This window comes from Muntiacus reevesi, chromosome 3 (genome assembly GCF_963930625.1).
Source record: "Muntiacus reevesi chromosome 3, mMunRee1.1, whole genome shotgun sequence".
In the NCBI taxonomy this organism is placed as follows: Eukaryota; Metazoa; Chordata; class Mammalia; order Artiodactyla; family Cervidae; genus Muntiacus; species Muntiacus reevesi.
Window position 1 is genome coordinate 184,854,908 of NC_089251.1, and position 17,906 is coordinate 184,872,813.

The 17,906-nt window shown below is 36.1% G+C and overlaps 1 protein-coding gene across 1 annotated transcript in view; it reads right to left on the reverse strand.

Annotated features, from left to right (window-relative positions):
• PDE7B (phosphodiesterase 7B) overlaps window positions 1-17,401 on the reverse strand; it is a 339,677-nt gene extending 322,276 nt beyond the window's left edge. Inside the window, exon 1 of the mRNA XM_065931302.1 lies at window positions 17,002-17,401. Coding sequence (XP_065787374.1) covers window positions 17,002-17,022 — 21 coding nt within the window. The 5' untranslated portion in view covers window positions 17,023-17,401. The remainder of the gene's footprint in view (window positions 1-17,001) is intronic.
• Between the last annotated feature and the right edge of the window lie 505 nt (window positions 17,402-17,906).

Sequence of the window (17,906 nt, forward strand, 5' to 3'; positions counted from 1 at the left end):
ATCAACAAAGCAGGATACTTCAAACATATTTTTCTTAACTGTTTACTGTTTTTTCTCCAAAATATATTTTTTCAAGCTATTTTAAAATTGCTTGTAAATAATTTAATGATTGTACTCTAGGTTAAGGACTTGGCATACTTTGCATTTGTTAGCTATAACTTCAAGCTCACCTGTCTCCAAAGATAATCCAGCACTGGAAAATCTGCATAACGTAGTACTAGAAACACAAATGCCCAAGAAAAGCCAGCAAACTGCCAGAAGCAACGGATAAATACTAAACACCAAAAACCTGGTTTTACATAACGAGACCAGACATGGACTCTAGCTTAGCTAAATTTAATCCTGGGCATAGCATTTTGTTTGCAACTATTTGAATAATAATTAGAACAATTGCACTCATCTCACACTCTAGTAAAGTAACGCTCAAAATTCTCCAAGCTAGGCTTCAACAGTATGCGAACCGAGAACTTTCAGACGCTCAAGCTGGATTTAGAAAAGGCAGAGGAACACGAGATCAAATTGCCGATATCCAGTGGATCATAGAAAAAGCAAGAGAATTCCAGTAAAACATCTACTTTTACTTTATTGACTACGCTAGTCTTTGTGTGAATCACAACAAACTGTGGAAAATTCTTAAAGAGATGGGAATACCAGACCACCTTACCCGACTCCTGAGAAATCTGTGTGCAAATCAAGAAGCAACAGTTAAAACAGGACATGGAACAACAGACTGGTTCCAAATCGGGAAAGGAGTACGTCAAGGCTGTATATTGTCACGCTGCTTATTTAACTTATATGCAGAGTACATCATGAGAAATGCTGGGCTGGATGAAGCACAAGCTGGAATCAAGATTGCAGGGAGAAATATCAATAACCTCAGATATGCAGATGACACCACCCTTATGGCAGAAAGAGAAGAAGAACTAAAGAGCCTCTTGACAAAAGTGAAAGAGGAGAGTGAAAAAGTTGGCTTAAAACTCAACATTCAAAAAACTAAGATCATGGCATCTGGTCCCATCACTTCATGGCAAATAGATGGGGAAACAGTGGAAACAGTGGCAGACTTTATTTTCTTGGGCTCTAAAATCACTGCAACCATGAAATTAAAAGATTCCTGATCCTTGGAAGAAAAGCTATGACCAACTCAGACAGCATTTTAAAAAGCAGAGACATTACTTTGCTAACAAAGGTCCGTCTAGTCAAGGCTATGGTTTCTCCAGTGGTCATGTATAGATGTGAGAGTTGGACCATAAAGAAAGCTGATCACCGAAAAATTGATGCTTTTGAACTGTGGTGCTGGAGAAGACTCTTGAGAGTCCCTTGGACTGCAAGGAGATCAAACCAGTCCATCCTAAAGGAAATCAATCCTGAATAGTCATTGGAAAGACTGATCCTTAAGCTGAAGCTCCAATACTTTGGCCACCTGATGCAAAGAACTGACTCACTGCAAAAGCCCCTGATGCTGGGGAAGATTGAAGGAAGGAAGAGAATGGGATGACAGAGGATGAGATGGTTGGATGGCATCACCGACTCGATGACATGAGTTTGAGTAAGCTCCAGGAGTTGGTGATGGAGAGAGGAGCCTGGTGTGCTGCAGTCCATGGAGTCACAAAGAGTTGGACACAGCTGAGCAATTGAACTGAACTGATTTGAGTAATATTTTGCTCATTCCACAGGACATAGCTATTGTACTGAAAATAAAATATTTTAAGTGTTTACAACACATGTGAAATAACACACAGTGTCTCATTCAGAGATATTAGATTCGCTTGCATGGAACTAGGAGTTGTGAAACAATTTGGATGATGAAAGTTGCTAATAGCTCATGGTAGCTAATTCATATCAACTACTAAATAAGATAACTCTTAGAGACAGTGCCTTCACTTAGCGACTGAACAAGGACTATGTGAGATAACATTAGCTTCCATGCATGAAAACCATAAATCAAAACTTAAATGATACATTTTGGTATATATGCTTGATTGGAAATACGCAGTGCAGATGAAAAATTGTCTATTAGCAAACAGTTATTTAACCCAAGTTCTCTTTAGGATATTAGCAACCTCCAAAATGGTATTTGTCAAAGTACTACTGGCAAATAGTAGTTATAAAATAAGGTAATTGCACTGATGCAAATGCAATTCTTTGTCGTAAACATTTATGTAATGGTTATAGTACTGCTTATAGTAAAATGTGGGAGGTAAACACATACTTATCTTTATCTATTTAGCTTATGATTCTGATTACAACTTCTCATTTCTAAATTTATTTCAGATATAAAAGACAATTAAATTTTAACAAATTAAGAATTTACTTCTGGTGCATACTGGGGTCTTTTAATGCATCTTTCTATATCTTTTTAAGAAAGCAATGAAAGGAAAAAAGAGATAACTGCATAGTACTTAGTACGTGTCAGCCACTGTTTTAAGCACATCATATATATTCATTCAACACAAAATCAGGTTAAGATAATCAGGACTATTAGTACCACCAGTAACCTGGCAGAAGCAAATGTAAATACTATCTGATGAAAGAGAGTATCACAGTAGGCCTCAAGTTATCTCCATAGCTTTTATATGTAATATCCAGTGCCTCATCAAAAATAACCAAGCATATGAAAGGCAAGAAATGTGAACCCATCAGGAGCACTAAAGGACAATAGACACAGACACAATATAAATAAAACAGTTACAGAGACTTCAAAATAATACATATATTATATACAAGGATGTGATAGACAAAACAGAATTTTGTCAGAGATCTAGAAGCTAATAATATCATCATCATCATCATATAATGAAAACATATATTATAATAAAAATATAATAATAAATACAAAGAAAACTTCACCTAAGCAATCATAGTTAAAACTACTGGAAATCGAAGATATAAAGAAAGAATTACAGACAGTTAAAAAAAAAAAAGGACAGTTTGCTTTTAAAAGACTAGTATCAATGACATATATACACTACCATGTGTAAAACAGGTAGCAGGTGGGAAGCTGCTGAGTAACACAGGGAGCTCGGGGCTCTGGGACATCCTAGAAGGATGGAATGAGGAGGTGGGCGGAGACTCGAGAGGAAGGAGATTCACACTGTTATGCAGCAGAAGCCAACACAACTTTGTAAAGCAATTATCTTTCAATTAAAAATAAATTTTCAAGTAGACTATTTTCTGGCATCAACAGAAACAGTGAGTTATAAGACAATAACATCGTAAAGTGGGGGAAGAGAATTACCAGTTTAGAATTTGCTTCCCAGGAAAAGTACCTATTAGAAAAAGAGTCAATACATTTCAGACAAAAAACAAAACTGGGCCAAATTATTACTATACTAAAGGAAATCCTATATGTAATCTCAGAGATGCAGGAAGAAATGAAGAGTATTTAAGACCATATGAAACCATAATAACAATAATTATTGTGGAATTTAAATTATATAAAATTAAATACCCAAAAATAACATATAATTCAGAAGAAGCACATAAGTAGTGAAGGCATTCATTCTAAGGTTTTCAAGTTTCCCACAAAGTGAAGGAAGTACTAATTTGCATTGTACTTTGATTAGGTTGAAGACACCTCTTGTAACTTCCATGATAACCAGTAAAACAATGTAAAAGTTGTAAAAATAACAAGCTAATAGGAAAACGGCAATGAAATTACAAATATACTCAGTCCAAAAGATAGCAAATAAAGAGATAAAAAGAAATATAGAATAGGAAGGGCAAATAGCATAGTAAGTCAGCATATTTAAATTCAAATATATTATTATGACATTAAATATAAAATGACTAAATACTCCACTGAAAAGAAAAATACCAGACTGTATGATAAAACAATATTTACTTATCTGATGCTTGTAAAGAGAGATATTTAAACCATAAACATAAAGAAAATTTAAAACTTAGAGAATGAGAGAGAAGTCACATAGACACTAGCTAACAGAAAGCTAGTTGTATAGATTTTTAAGTTGACTTGAAGGCAAAATCGTTAATAGAGGAAGAAAAAAATGGGTCTCATTACGAGACAGGTTTCAATTCACCATGATGATATAATAGTTCTAAATTTGTATCTAACTAAGCACCTGTCATCCTTTTTTTCCATTACCATCCTATTTCCTTAAGGAGACTTTTTAGACTTGTTTATTCTAATCACTTCCTTCCAAAAGAGTTTAAAACCATGTACACTATACATCTGTTGATGCCCTGAGTCTCCCTGGAGGGCCATAGACCACTATGATACATATTGATTTTCTTTGCCTCCTGAGAACCAATTATTAGATCTGAATTAGGGGCTTCCTTGGTAGCTCAGCTGGTAAATAAACTGCCTACAATGCAGGAGACCACAGTTCAATTCCTGGGTCAGGAAGATCCTCTGGAGAAAGGAACCCACTCCAGTATTCTGACCTGGAGAATTCCATGAACTGTATAGCGCATGGGGTTGCAAAGAGTTGGACATGACTGAGCAACTTTCACTTTCATGTGATTAACAATTTCCTAATTGACTTGTATATTGTCAGCTTGCTTATTTAACTTATATGTGGAGTACATCATGCAAAATGCCAGGCTGGAAGAAGCACAAGCTGGAATCAAGTTTGCAGGAAGAAATATCAATAACCTCAGAAATGCAGATGACACCATCCTTATGGCAGAGAGTAAAGAGGAACTGAAGAGCCTCTTGATGAAAGTGAAAGAGGAGTGAAAAAGCTGGCTTAAAGCTCAACATTCAAAAAACTAAGATCATGGCATCTGGTCCCATCACTTCATGGCAAATAGATGGGGAAAAAATGGAAACAGTGATAGACTTTATTTTCTTGGGCTCTGAAATCACTGCAGATGGTGACTGCAGCCAAGAAACTAAAAGACGCTTGATCCTTGGAAGAAAAGCTATGATCAACCTAGACAGCATTTTAAAAAGCAGAGACATTACTTTGCTAACAAAGGTCTGTCTAGTCAAAGCTATGGTTTTTCCAGTAACCATGTATGGATGTGAGAGTTGTACCATAAAGAAAGCTGAGCGCCGAAGAATTGATGCTTTTGAACTGTGGTGCTGGAGAAGACTCTTGAGAGTTCCTTGGAATGCAAGGAGATCAAACCAGTCAGTCCTAAAGGAAATCGGTCCTGAATATTCACTGAAAAGACTGATGCTGAAGCTGAAGCTACAATACTTTGGCTACCTGATGCGAAGAACTGACTCACTGCAAAAGCCCCTGATGCTGGGGAAGATTGAAGGAAGGAGAATGGGATGACAGAGGATGAGACAGTTGGATGGCATCACCAACTCGATGACATGAGTTTGAGTAAGCTCCAGGAGTTGGTGATGGACAGGGAAGCCTGGTGTGCTGCAGTCCATGGTGTCGCAAAGAGTTGGACACAACTGAGTGACTGAACTGAATTGACCTGTATATGTTTCCCTGGTGGCTTGGTGGTAAAAATCCACGTGCAATACAGAAGACTCTGGTGTGATCTTTGGGTTGGGAAGATCCCCTGGAGAAGGAAATGGCAACCCACTCCAGTCTTCTTGCCTGGGAAATCTCATGCACAGAAGAGCTTGGAAGTCCATGGGTTGGCAATAGTCCAACATCACTTAGTGACAACCACCACCAATTGACTTGCAGAGAGTGCAGTACCTAACAGCCAGAGTCCAAATTCACTTCACATGTGTGTGAAACATGCATGAAAGTTGACTACATGTCGGATCATATATATAAGCTACACCAAATCCCAATGACCTAAATCAGGTATTATCAATTATGATCTATGACCACAGCAGACTATACTTGGAAACAGTCACAAAAAGATAACTACAAAATCCCAATGGGTTTGAAAATTAATAAATGCACATCTAAATAATCTAAGTGTCCAAAAAGAAGTTACAATTGAAACTGTTTTGAGCTATCTGATCATGGAAATACTAAATTTGGGGATGCAAATTAGAGAAAAATTTATTGGTTTAAATGTATATATTGAAAAAGAAGAAAAATTGAAATGCTATGAGCCAAGATAAAAAAAAACCCTGAGAAAATAGAAAAAACTTAAGAAAATAAATCTAAAAAAGAAGAAAAAAGGAAATAATAAAGGACTAAAATGAATAAACAGACAATAAATACACATAAATAAAGAGAATTTTAAAAGTCAAAAGTTTTCACTTGAAATATCTAATAAAATTGATCTTGGCAGAACCATTGAAGAAAAACAAGAAAAACTGAAATGGCATAATAAACTAAGAGCAAGAATAAAAAATTAGCCTAAAAAGCAAAGAATTATGAGCAACTTATGCAAATTACTAAATTTTGATAAAATAGCTGACCTAGAAATACATACACAACTTACCAAAACTGAAAATAAAATTAGAGAATCTGAATAACCCATAAAAATTAGTAAAGTTAAAATTGTAACTAAAATCTTGGCCACAAAATATTCCAGGACTAGATGGATTTGATTACAATGTCTCAAAAATATTTAGGGAAGAAATGGCATGAATCTATATAAATTTATATAAATCTGTCTCCCTCAAATTTTAAAAAGGTAATATTTTGTAACTATTTTTATGAGGTCAATGGAACCTGGTTGTTACCAGAAAGGATAACTTTAGCCTTATTTTTCTTAATGAACATAGCTGCAAAATCCTAAAAGTTATTAGCAATCCAGAAACAAGGTAAAAATGGATTAAAAATTATCAGAACACATCATGACGAAATTGGAATTACTCCAGGATTTCAAGTTGGATTTGACATTGTAAAATTAATCACCACCTCAACAGAATAATAGAGAAAATCATATGGTAGATATCAGAAAAAATATTTGATAAATCAAATATTTATTCACAGTAACTTACAAACTAGAAATAGAAGGAAACTTCCAATATTATAGACAATATCATACTTAATGGTAGAATGTTGGAAATTTTCCTTCTAATATTGAAAACAATACACTACCCACTATTATCTCTTCAACAATTTACTGAAAATCCTAGCCATTACAATAAGAAAAAATTTTCAATATTTAAGAAGAATATATACATGCCTACCAATATTCTTGGATAGTATGACTGACTACATAGAAAATCAAAAGAATTGACAGATAAATTATTAGAATTTCCAAGTGAGTTCAGCAAGGCTGCTGACAACAAATCGATACACCAACATTTAATTGGTTTTTCATAGTGACTAAATAACAAACAACTATATATTAGTAACAAAAATTAAAAATTAAAATTGAAGAGATACTATTTAGAATAGCATCAAAATACTAACTGCTTAGTAATATATCTAGCAAGGAATATGCAACATGACCACAAAGCAAGCTATTATTGAGAGAAATTACCAAATACCTAAATAAAGGGAAGAATATACTACCTTCATGAATTGAAAGATTCAAGGAAAGATGTCAAATCTTCCCAAATCCATCAATATCCCAAAAGTGGTTCTTTTTTTCTTTTTTTTTTAGGGAAGAATCTTAAGTTAACTTTAAAATTTATATGGAAATGTAGAGAACCAAGAAGAGAAACAGGAGATTTTACCAGTGGAAGAAAAATATTTGTACAATAGATAGCAATCAAAGGTATCAAAACACATTTTAAAAATTCCTATAAATTAATATATAAATGACTTATTTAGACAATTCACAAAGAAGATATTTACATGGCTAATAGATACATGCAAAAGTGTTCAAACTCATCAATAGCCAGGAAAATGCAAATTAAAACCACCATATATTAATCACTACATACTTCCCCTAAATGCTAATTTATAAGGTTAGTGAGGAACTTTATAAACCATACACTGTTGGTGGGACTGTAAATATTTTAACCATTTTGAGCAGTTTTGAATTTTCTACTGAAGTAAAACATAAACATTCTCTGTGGCCCAGCAACTAATTCCTACACATATGGTCAGCAGAAATACATGTACTGGTGCATCAAAAGACAGGCATAAGAATGCTCAGACCAGTACTATTCATAATATTAAAAACTAGATACAATTGAAACATTTTTCCATAGTAACATGGATGAATAAATTATTGCATAGTATCAGATAATTAGATACGAGGCAATAATTAAATAAAATACAGCTGTATGCAACAATCTGCTAAATCTCACTGGATAATGATGAGTGAAAAGAGTGGAGGAGGCTTGATGGGATTTTTGAAGCTACAGTTATGTAATAATATTCTCTTTCTTGGCTTGGGTAGTGTAGTGGTTACACAGTGTTTCACTTGTAACTAGTGAACCATTCTGTACATTTATATCTTTTGAGTATTTCTCTGCACATGTGATATAGTTTAAATAAAATTAAAACTGTATTTCTCTTAAGTGTTTAAAGCACCCCATTGTACTATGTCCAGAATAGTTATAACTCTCGATGAAATAATTTTTATAAGGGTAAGCAAACAATACCAGTTGATATACACATGATGCTTACTACCTGTCATGCATGACTTTAAGCACTTTACAAATAAAGTGCATTTGATCTTCTCAACAACCATATGAGGCAGCTATTATAAACACCTTCATCTTATAAATAAGTAGAGTGCTGCTCAGAGAGAGAGACTGGCTCAGGATCACAGAGCTAATCAGTAAGCCCCAGGGAGCTGTGCCAGATTCCGCACTGTTTACCACTGTACGACACTGCCTTCCAGAACAAAACTTCTGAAGTTGAAAGTGTCAGATTTAGTCACTGTGAATGAATTCAAAATGAAATAATGTTTCCTCGATACACTGGAAACTCCTAAAAATATTTCAAGTAGATTGATTTAACATTTTGACATAGATATTTTTATATTTTGTAAAATAATTTTAAAACTCTTTTTCTATGCTTGGAATGATCAAAGATGGATTTTAACATAATGCTTGTGAAACACTGAAAACTCAAAAAGACCCCAAAAACTTGTCAATTAAAAAGCAGGGATTCAATTTCAACTCTATTAGTTTTAACTTCTGTGAACTTCAATTACCTTGTCATTAAAATGGGCATAATGAATCCTTTCCTAATAGGAAGATTCTGAGAAAGAACTGATTTGACATTTGTGCTCTGAACTAGCCGACTAATACGAAAACCAATCCAACCGTGTGCGTAGAGTAAATGTTAGAAATTTTACAACATAAATGTACCTCATTTTAAACTCACATTTAAGAGGCTTAAAAGTCAAAAGTGCTAAATAGCTTAAGGCCAGCATTTGGAACTTGAATGCAGCAATTTAGGTTATAAGGTCAGTTTTTCTTGAAAAAAGTTTGATCCTTATTGGTTTCTTCCTGTTTTCCCTTCTCTCTCCACATAATATATGAAAACTACATTAAAAAAATATTATTACCATTTAATTCAATAAATATACTTGACCTATTTTTTATAAAGATTTACATTAAAGGAGACATATTTTAAAAAGGCTATGTTATCCAATTCACTGTTTCTGACATGAATACCATTTGAAAAGTTTTTATGTACATTTGTTTCAAGTTTAAGAAGGGTTTGCCCTCTCTCTCTCTCCTGCACTCACACATATACTTATCAGCAACAAATTAATGAAAAAGAAGATAGTAATTCTCAGCTACTTTATTATCAGTCATTGGGTTATTTTTAAATGATTAACAATTTTTTTTCTTAAAAAAATTAATAGAAATGTATAGAGAAAAACCTAGAATGTCATTCAAGTCTCCTATCATACAAATTTCTGTTTTGTGTCTATCTCTTTTGTTTTAACTTAAAGATTGTTCTTTACTCCAAGTACACACAAAAAAGAAAGATGTAGAAAAACAGAAAATAAAAATTACTAAATAATTAAAATGACCAATACATTTTCCACATCAAACTAAAAACCAAATTGAAATAGTTCTTATTTTATTGAAAAACAAGAACACTAGTCTGACGGACATGGAAATATACTGTATTTTTATCGCAGGGAAAACCACTTTTTCCTTAAATTTAATGATCTTTTCTAAATCAAGGCATTCTTTAGACCTCTGTATCACTGCAGCATCTCCTTCTTCGAGAATGCATCTACACTTTTGTAAATGACTGAGTTCTTTCATCTGCTGGACACAGCTGGTAAGTGGCATAATGGGAAAGGGAAATGAAAGTTTTTTTTTTCCTCTTGAAAAACCAAGAAATGTATAAATCATATTGAAACTGAAGCATCTGTTGCTTGTATTACTGCGCAAAATACCCATCTTAATACACACAGTGTTTTCTACTGTTTTATGAATAAATGCTATTATAGCATATTTTAATTTATAAAGTCTATGAGGGGTGGTTTCCTTAAACACTATTTGAGTAAATTGTGCATATTTAATTTGAAAAATTACACCAAACTAATTCTAAAGCAGAAAGTTTAAAGTGCTCAAACCAATAAAATATATTGAGCAAAATATGTACCTTTAGTTTATGGAGAAAAGTCTCAAATAGTTGTCAGGCAACAGGCCAGCAAGTTTCTTATGAAAACTCTGAAACACATATGAAAGCTGGAAGGAACTCTGAGCTCCACTAAGACTCTCGTTTTGTACATGAGGACGCTGCTGCCCTGAGAAATGACTGGTCCACAGTTACTCAAGCAGGAAACCTGGGCTCTCTCTCTCCTCGCTTCAGGGACAAGCTGGTCTCAGCTGTGTCAAAGGCAAGGGAGGGAAACTCAGGATTGAAGGAAGAATCCAATGAAGCAATTAAAACACAGAACTCTTTCTCCTTTTATTTTCCAATTTTGTCTCACCTTTAACTTGAATATCATGCGAAAGTAGACAGATACCCATAATCTTTCCATTGCATACATAATAAAGTTGTGGTGAGAAAAGCTGAACAATTCTACAGTATTTACATCCCAGAGGCTTCCACTGTTATTTTTATTTGAATTAGTAGACCTTTTCAATCAGTGTGTGTGAATATGTATATATAGCCATACAAATGCTAATGTAGCTTTTTCCCCACTTGTCACATTTTGAAAATCACTCCAGATTGTTCATATAGATCTCGCTTACTCTTTTAAACAGCGATATGATATTCTAGTCTATGGATTTAAAATAATGTACTCAACAACTCAACTTATTATCAGTTTAGGTAGCTTATGAGTTTTTATATTACAAGGCAAAAATAAACATAATTTGATATGTTCTTAGACTAAGATTTACTAGAGTCAAAGATTATGTAAAACATTGAACGTTGAGTATCTTTATTTTAGATATCAAATTTTGACCAGCTTAGGGAAGATACCCTGAAGAAGGAATGGCAACCCACTCCAGTACTCCTGCCTGGAAAATTCCATGGATGGAGGAGCCTGGTGGGCTACAGTCCATGCGGTCGCAAAGAGTTGGACATGACTGAAGTGACTTAGCGCACAAACGCAGCTATATACTATCGTCCTACGTCTACATCTGAACCCATGGAAATACCTCCTCACACCAAACTAACCCTGGACTCCACCTGCCACCCCAAAGGAAAAGAAGAATATTCTTAAAACTCTCAAAGAACATTTAGTATATTTAAATCATGTATAAACTTCTGTTTTGAACAAAATCTTTTTTTGTGTATTTGAAGCAGTAAGTAGGTAATGATGATTTTCATCATGCAGAAAGGATGTCTGTTACATTTATTTATATGCTAATTAAAACACAAAAGCTAATAATAAGAAAAGAATCTGAGCAGGAATTTCAATGAAAAATTTTATGCAAATTCACCAGCCACTAGAAAGGAAAAACTAAAACAAACAAGCTTCAAATTTTATAAGAGGAAACGCCATCAAAGTCTCATTACCAATCTTAATTTTTCCATCTTCTTACAAATCCAAGAGAGAGAAGAAAACGAGACAGGAAGGAAGGAAGAAAGGAAGTGTGGAGGGATAGGAACGGATTGAGAGGTAAGAATAAAATAAACTTTCTTTACTAATATATTGACTAAGGCTGTTATTTTCATTTTTCTTACTGTATGTAAATAAATGTACAAAGCATCCAAGAAAGGATTTTTTTTTTTTTTCCAAGAAAGGATTTTAATTTTGAAAATACTGGGGTATTTATTCACACACTAGTATATTAAGAAATATATATTGCTTAATAGACTTATGTGTGTTCTGTGTCATGCTATTTTTAGGTTTATCTGAAGCTAGCTACACACCTTGCTCCCTATTCTTCACACTTGAGATGTTAACTGTAAATCAACACCCAAGGAGATGCTAGCAAGAATGCTCTGACCCAAGGAGGATCCTACCAGTGCCTGAATTAGGATAACTGAATTGTACTAAAATCCACCAGTAGGCGGAGGCAGCTCCCCCATCCCCCGTACCACAGGGGTAAGGCCTCAGAGCAGATACTCAATGGACAATCAGTTCACCAAAAACATTCTTCTTCTGAGGATTCCTCCAACTTAGTTATTAACATATGTGCAGTTATTCTCTAAAGAAACCAGAACTGGAGCAGAGGAGATATTAAAGTGAAATAATACAGAAAGCCTAAGACAATGATTGGCACTTAGGAAGAAGACACTTGTCACATTAAAGTCTCCAGATACAATGAACTCAGAACATATCCCTTTACTGTCTGAAGGGTGCTACAGCCAAGGAGCAGCATGTCAGCCTCAGAGGAGAGAAATGGGTTGAAGACACATGGTCTTCCCTGGGGAGCCACAGTCCGCCTGTAGAGAAACTGCCCCAAACCCAGGGATTTGCTTCTGTTTTCCCTTGACAATGAGGGTATTTTGGAGGCGAAATTATATAAATCTGGACAGTTGAATACAGGCAAACTTTTAAGGGAAGTAGAAGAAATAAAGGATGGAAAAGATGGAAGAATAAAACGAGTTTAATGCTAACAAGTCCCTATTAACCTATCATGGCGAAGCACAGAATCTGGAAAGGAAAAAGGCATCCTAGAAGTATTCCAAGATCTTCATTTTAAAGCAGAGGAAATTGAGGCCTCCAAAGTTGAAGAAATTTGCCTTAACTCACACAGTTCTTCTGAGCTACTTTGGGATAATTGGTTTCTTGACACAAAGGACATTCCTGCCACATGACACTGCATCAGTGGTCAAGACCATCACAATTTAGGAAACATCCTTGCTTGTACCAACTGGTCACTGGCATCTGGGGTTGCTGTCAAAGTTCTTGAAGGACTCCTGCTTTTTGGAACTCTTATGGTTCCAAGTTCAAGTGATGATGGAGAAACTACCAATGCATTGATTTAATTCACCATCTCAAACCTGTACAATAGCTTAGTCAACCAATGGGAAAACTTTGACTCCCTTAAACATTATATTTTTTATGGATATCACTAAAATATATTGTCCACATCTTGACATGTGGAAAGCATATAGTAATTTTTTAAATAAAAGTCTGACACTCACACTTTTATATACAAATAGAATTTTTTAAATTCCCAAATAAGAATGCTATAAAAAGTTTGATCAAAAAAAGACTGTTAGAAATAACCCAATACAACCAATTTATTTACAGGTGATGAAACTGGGATCAAGAGTAAGCAAGTGCTTCCCAACTAGTTAGAGCCTGAATAAGGGTCCCGTCTGGTCCCGTCTCTATCTGCTGCTCTTTCTAATGTGCTCCATGCAATCTCTTTCTGGTTACAAATTAAATCATCTAGATACCTAAGCAATTCTTGGGAAAGTATAACTGCCTTGATTATACACTAGAATGTTGACACATTTCATTGCACTCTTTATTCAAATCTCTAACATGCCTAATATAGTAGATATTGTCACTTTGAGTGACATGGGCTTCCCTGATAGCTCAGTTGGTAAAGAATCGGCCTGCAGGAGACCCTGGTTTGATTCCTGGGTCGGGAAGATCTGCTGGAGAAGGGATAGGCTACCCACTCCAGTATTCTTGGGCTTCCCTTGTGGCCTAGCTGGTAAAGAATCCGCCTGCAATGCAGGAGACCTGGGTTCAATCCTTGGGTTGGGAAAATCCCCTGGAGAAGGGAAAGGCTACCCACTTCAGTATTCTGGCCTGGAGAATTCCATTCTACATCCCCTTTCCCCCATTTCTCCCCCAAACTTCTGTATCATCACTTTAAACATTGCTAGTATACCAAATGACTCATTGCTTATATACCAGGTGGCGCAATAGTAAGGAATCTGCCTGCCAATGCAGGAGACGCAAAAGACGTGGGTTTGATCTCTGGGTTGGGAAGATCCCCTGGAATAGCAAATGGCAACCCACTCCTGTATTCTTGTCTGGAAACTGGTATGGACAGAAGAACCCGGCGGGCTACAGTCCATGGAGCTGCAAACAGTCGGACATGACACACACACGATACACCAAGTGTGCATCGCCTCAGGAATCAAAGCCAGCATGTTGGCAAAGTCACCTAGGATGCTTGCAAAGTCAATGGTCCTGAGAGCTGTAAAATACCCCATGGCTCTGACATGAGTGATAGGTATGCTCCCCGAGGCTCGTTCTTAGGAAAAGTGAGGAGGCCCCTGGGGAAGCTCTGAGGAGAAATGGAGATGCCACCATGGGAAGGCACCGAGAGAGAGGGTCTCATTGCATTTCCAAACGCCAAATCTCTTTCTCCCCAGCTAGATGCACCTCCTAGAAGAGAGAGTCCTGCTTGTCTGTGATCTTCTCTGGGACAGATAACCTGAATCCACAGGATGGTGGAGTCTTTGGGTAAAAATTTTTGAACATTGAGGATTCTTCAATAAGTTACCTACCTCCTTCGATAAATTACCCGCTACCAGTCAATGTGAGTTGGACCACTTAGAACACCTAATAGGTTTTACATTTAGATGTTCTGAAGTCTATTCTGATTCTCACTTTTGATACTTCTCTTTAATGTAATGAAGACTTTTTGGTCTTGCTTGGGATTAGTTTACCACTTAATGCATTCCTTCCAACACCATGTTCTGTGAGTCAACATGCAGCTTCCCCTATGATTGGAGCCTGGTTAACAAATTCAACTTTGGAAGATTAATTCCTAGGCAGAGGCATTTCCCAGGCAGTACCATCTCACTTTGAGGAAACTTACTTTTGCATCTGTTTTGCGGTAACACGTTCCTTTGACTGAAAAGAACACCAGTCAGTGTTCGAAATGCCCTCCTAAATAGATTATGTGTCAGGTTGGGCTTTAACATTAAAAACTTTTTTCAAAGACAGTTGAAAATACCCTAATTGAAATTTATTTAAATTACAATATATGAAGGGTAGTAAATTCTCAGCAAACATTTTAAGTAAGTATTAACTGAGAACTGACAAAGGGGAACTTTGTGCAGAACGTCATGTAAGGCATTACAAAATGTACTGGGGCAATTATTTTTTCTAAGTTGATGTCTGCTTCTGACACATCTTGGATTTTTCCATCCTTGCCCTAAGTAACTTGATTCAAAAGAGTTTCTCCCAGTTAATCGGCTGACATATATATAGTCACCACTGATTTTGTCTCATGTTCAACAGAGGACACTCTGAAACCAGACAGCTTAGTGCCAGGTGAAATACCTTATAAAGAGGATACAGACTTTGGAGTTGCAACTTGTTAACTTTGGGCTTCTACTTCATACACAAAGCGACTTCATTATATTAGAGAAAATGTCAATCAAAACGTAACTACTGACACCCTTCTTTGTCTCACCAGCCAGTAATAAAAAATAAAGCAGAGGAAATGGAGGAGCGGCAGTTAGGCATTTGTAACACACAAAGTCCTTGTTTTCCCACTAGGCACTGCAGAAAAGCAATTGTCCATTCACAGCACATCCTCTGCATTTCAGGCTAATATTTTTGCAGTTCTTAACTTGGTACATTACACTCTTAGTTAATTTCATAATTCTTTGAAACGCACGATGTGTTTTACACCTTGCTTAATCTTACTGCTAACATGACCCAGTTTTAAAAATTTCTCTTAATGTTGAGAATAGAAACCTTTGAAAAAAATCAAGAAATTTTGGAAACAGAGTAATGGTTTCAAACAATCCTGTCTTGTTATTGCATAACTTTGAGAAGGGTAATATGGAAATCCATATTAACCATATATTACTCAAATTGCTCTTACAATAATTGACTCTAGATAGGAATGATTTTTAGCAGAGTTTCTCCTCAACCTAAAATAATACTGTGCCATTGAAAACAACATTACCCTGGGTTTAATTGCCCTGCTTGCTGCAACATTTAGTGGTGTATGTATATAAGTGCATATGCCTGCTTTCAGGGGCAAAGAGGTTTAGTCTAACATTTTAATAGTTATTATAGTCAAACACATGAAGAACAGAAACTATAGATGGTTGATTACTTCCCAGGCTCAATCACTCAAGTCCATAATTAAATATCTCACTCTGCTTTCAGCTATTGTAGAAGACAATTAGCAAATTTGCAGTGCTAGTAAAGAAGTTTTATTCTCCTTTATAAATAATGATATCTAAGTCATTTGATCATATAACTCAGTGCCTGGATCTCCTCTGTTGACTTCCAAGTCCAGAACATTTAAAAAAATTCAACAAATTGATAAATTGCATTTTCCTCAAGAGTTCATATTTCGGACACATCTTCCATAGGTTTTTTTTTTACCTTTGGTCTCATCATTAGCTTCTTTTTCCCTTCCTACTAATTTCTTCATCTATCAACCAACATAACAAACTCAAGAGAAAAATGGAATTTCTTTTTCCCTGTTCCACAACCCTCACCAATCTCTTTACCAGTATTTTCCTGTCCTGTCCCACCAAAAAGAAAATCTGACTCAACTCTAAGATTTACATTGGAGAAGAAATATTGCATTCATGAAAAAAAAAAAAAAAAAAAAAACCAAAGGAAAAAAACACAACCCTCTCAGGAGGGGCTCAAAGACCAGTGAAAAGGCCAGAGTGTCTCATTAGGCTGCTTGGAATGAAACAGTTAATTCAGGGTAAGTGATAATGTTTAGTCAGTTCGCCTAGAAAAAGGAAGGAAATTCAAAAGCTGGTTGCTGTAGTAACAATCACAGACCAAAAAATATATACATACAGGTTCATTTAAAATAAAACTCCTGCCATCTCTCTCCTGGGATTCTCTCAAGAAAAACGAGTTGCCGCTGAAATCTGTTGTACCTACCTCAACCATTAAACAAGACATTTAACCATAGTGGCAGTTCTGTGACCTCTGAATGCCGTGAAATCTCTGAGCGCTGCCGCTTGTTCATGAAGACTTGTGCTGCGGAATCCAGCAACTTCATCCAGGATTACAAATATAATTAAGTAAGAAAAAATAAGAAAAAAAAAGAAAAGAAAGAAAGAAAACCAAAAGCACACAGATAGATCGGGAAGGAAGGAAGGTAGAAAGAGGCTCTCTGTGGGTGAGGACACCAGGTTTCTCCCAGCAAGCGCTGGGATGGAGCTGAGGCTGCTGCAGCGCCCAGACCCCCCGACTGGCTGGGGGAGCAGGCAGCCGGCCTGCTGGTTGGGAGGTGCTGTCAGTGGCCACGGGCAAGGAAAAGCGGAGACCAATCGGCTTCAACTCTGGCAGCTTACTGGAGTGGAGCCTTTTCTGTTTATGTTTCCTCATTTCAAGAGTGACGTCAAAGGGTTTAGTTTTTCCTCTGCATGTGCTATTAATTTTAAAGTGCTGTGCTATGGGAAGAATGCGTGTGTGTGTGTGTGTGTGTGTGTGTGTGCCTGCGCTGAGCCTGGGCACCCCACTCTCAGGAGAACCCAAGACACATTTTCTATTTTCAGGAATAAATTTTAACAATTTAAAATACCTTATGGCGAGGTGTAATCCGAAAACAAAACAAGACAAGAAACGCAGAGCTTGGTGAGAGCAGCAAAGATTTCTATTTCCCCCCAATGCGTGTGTATGTACCTTTGCCCACGGGCCAGCTGTTGCTTGTTTTTGAACTCATTCGTTTTTACCCTTCCCTCAAAGAGTTGCTAATCTTGATCGCCGTGGAGGCAGACTTGCACCTCTGAGCCAGTGAACGACATTCTGTGCAGGGAAGAACAGAAATTATGTTTATGCTG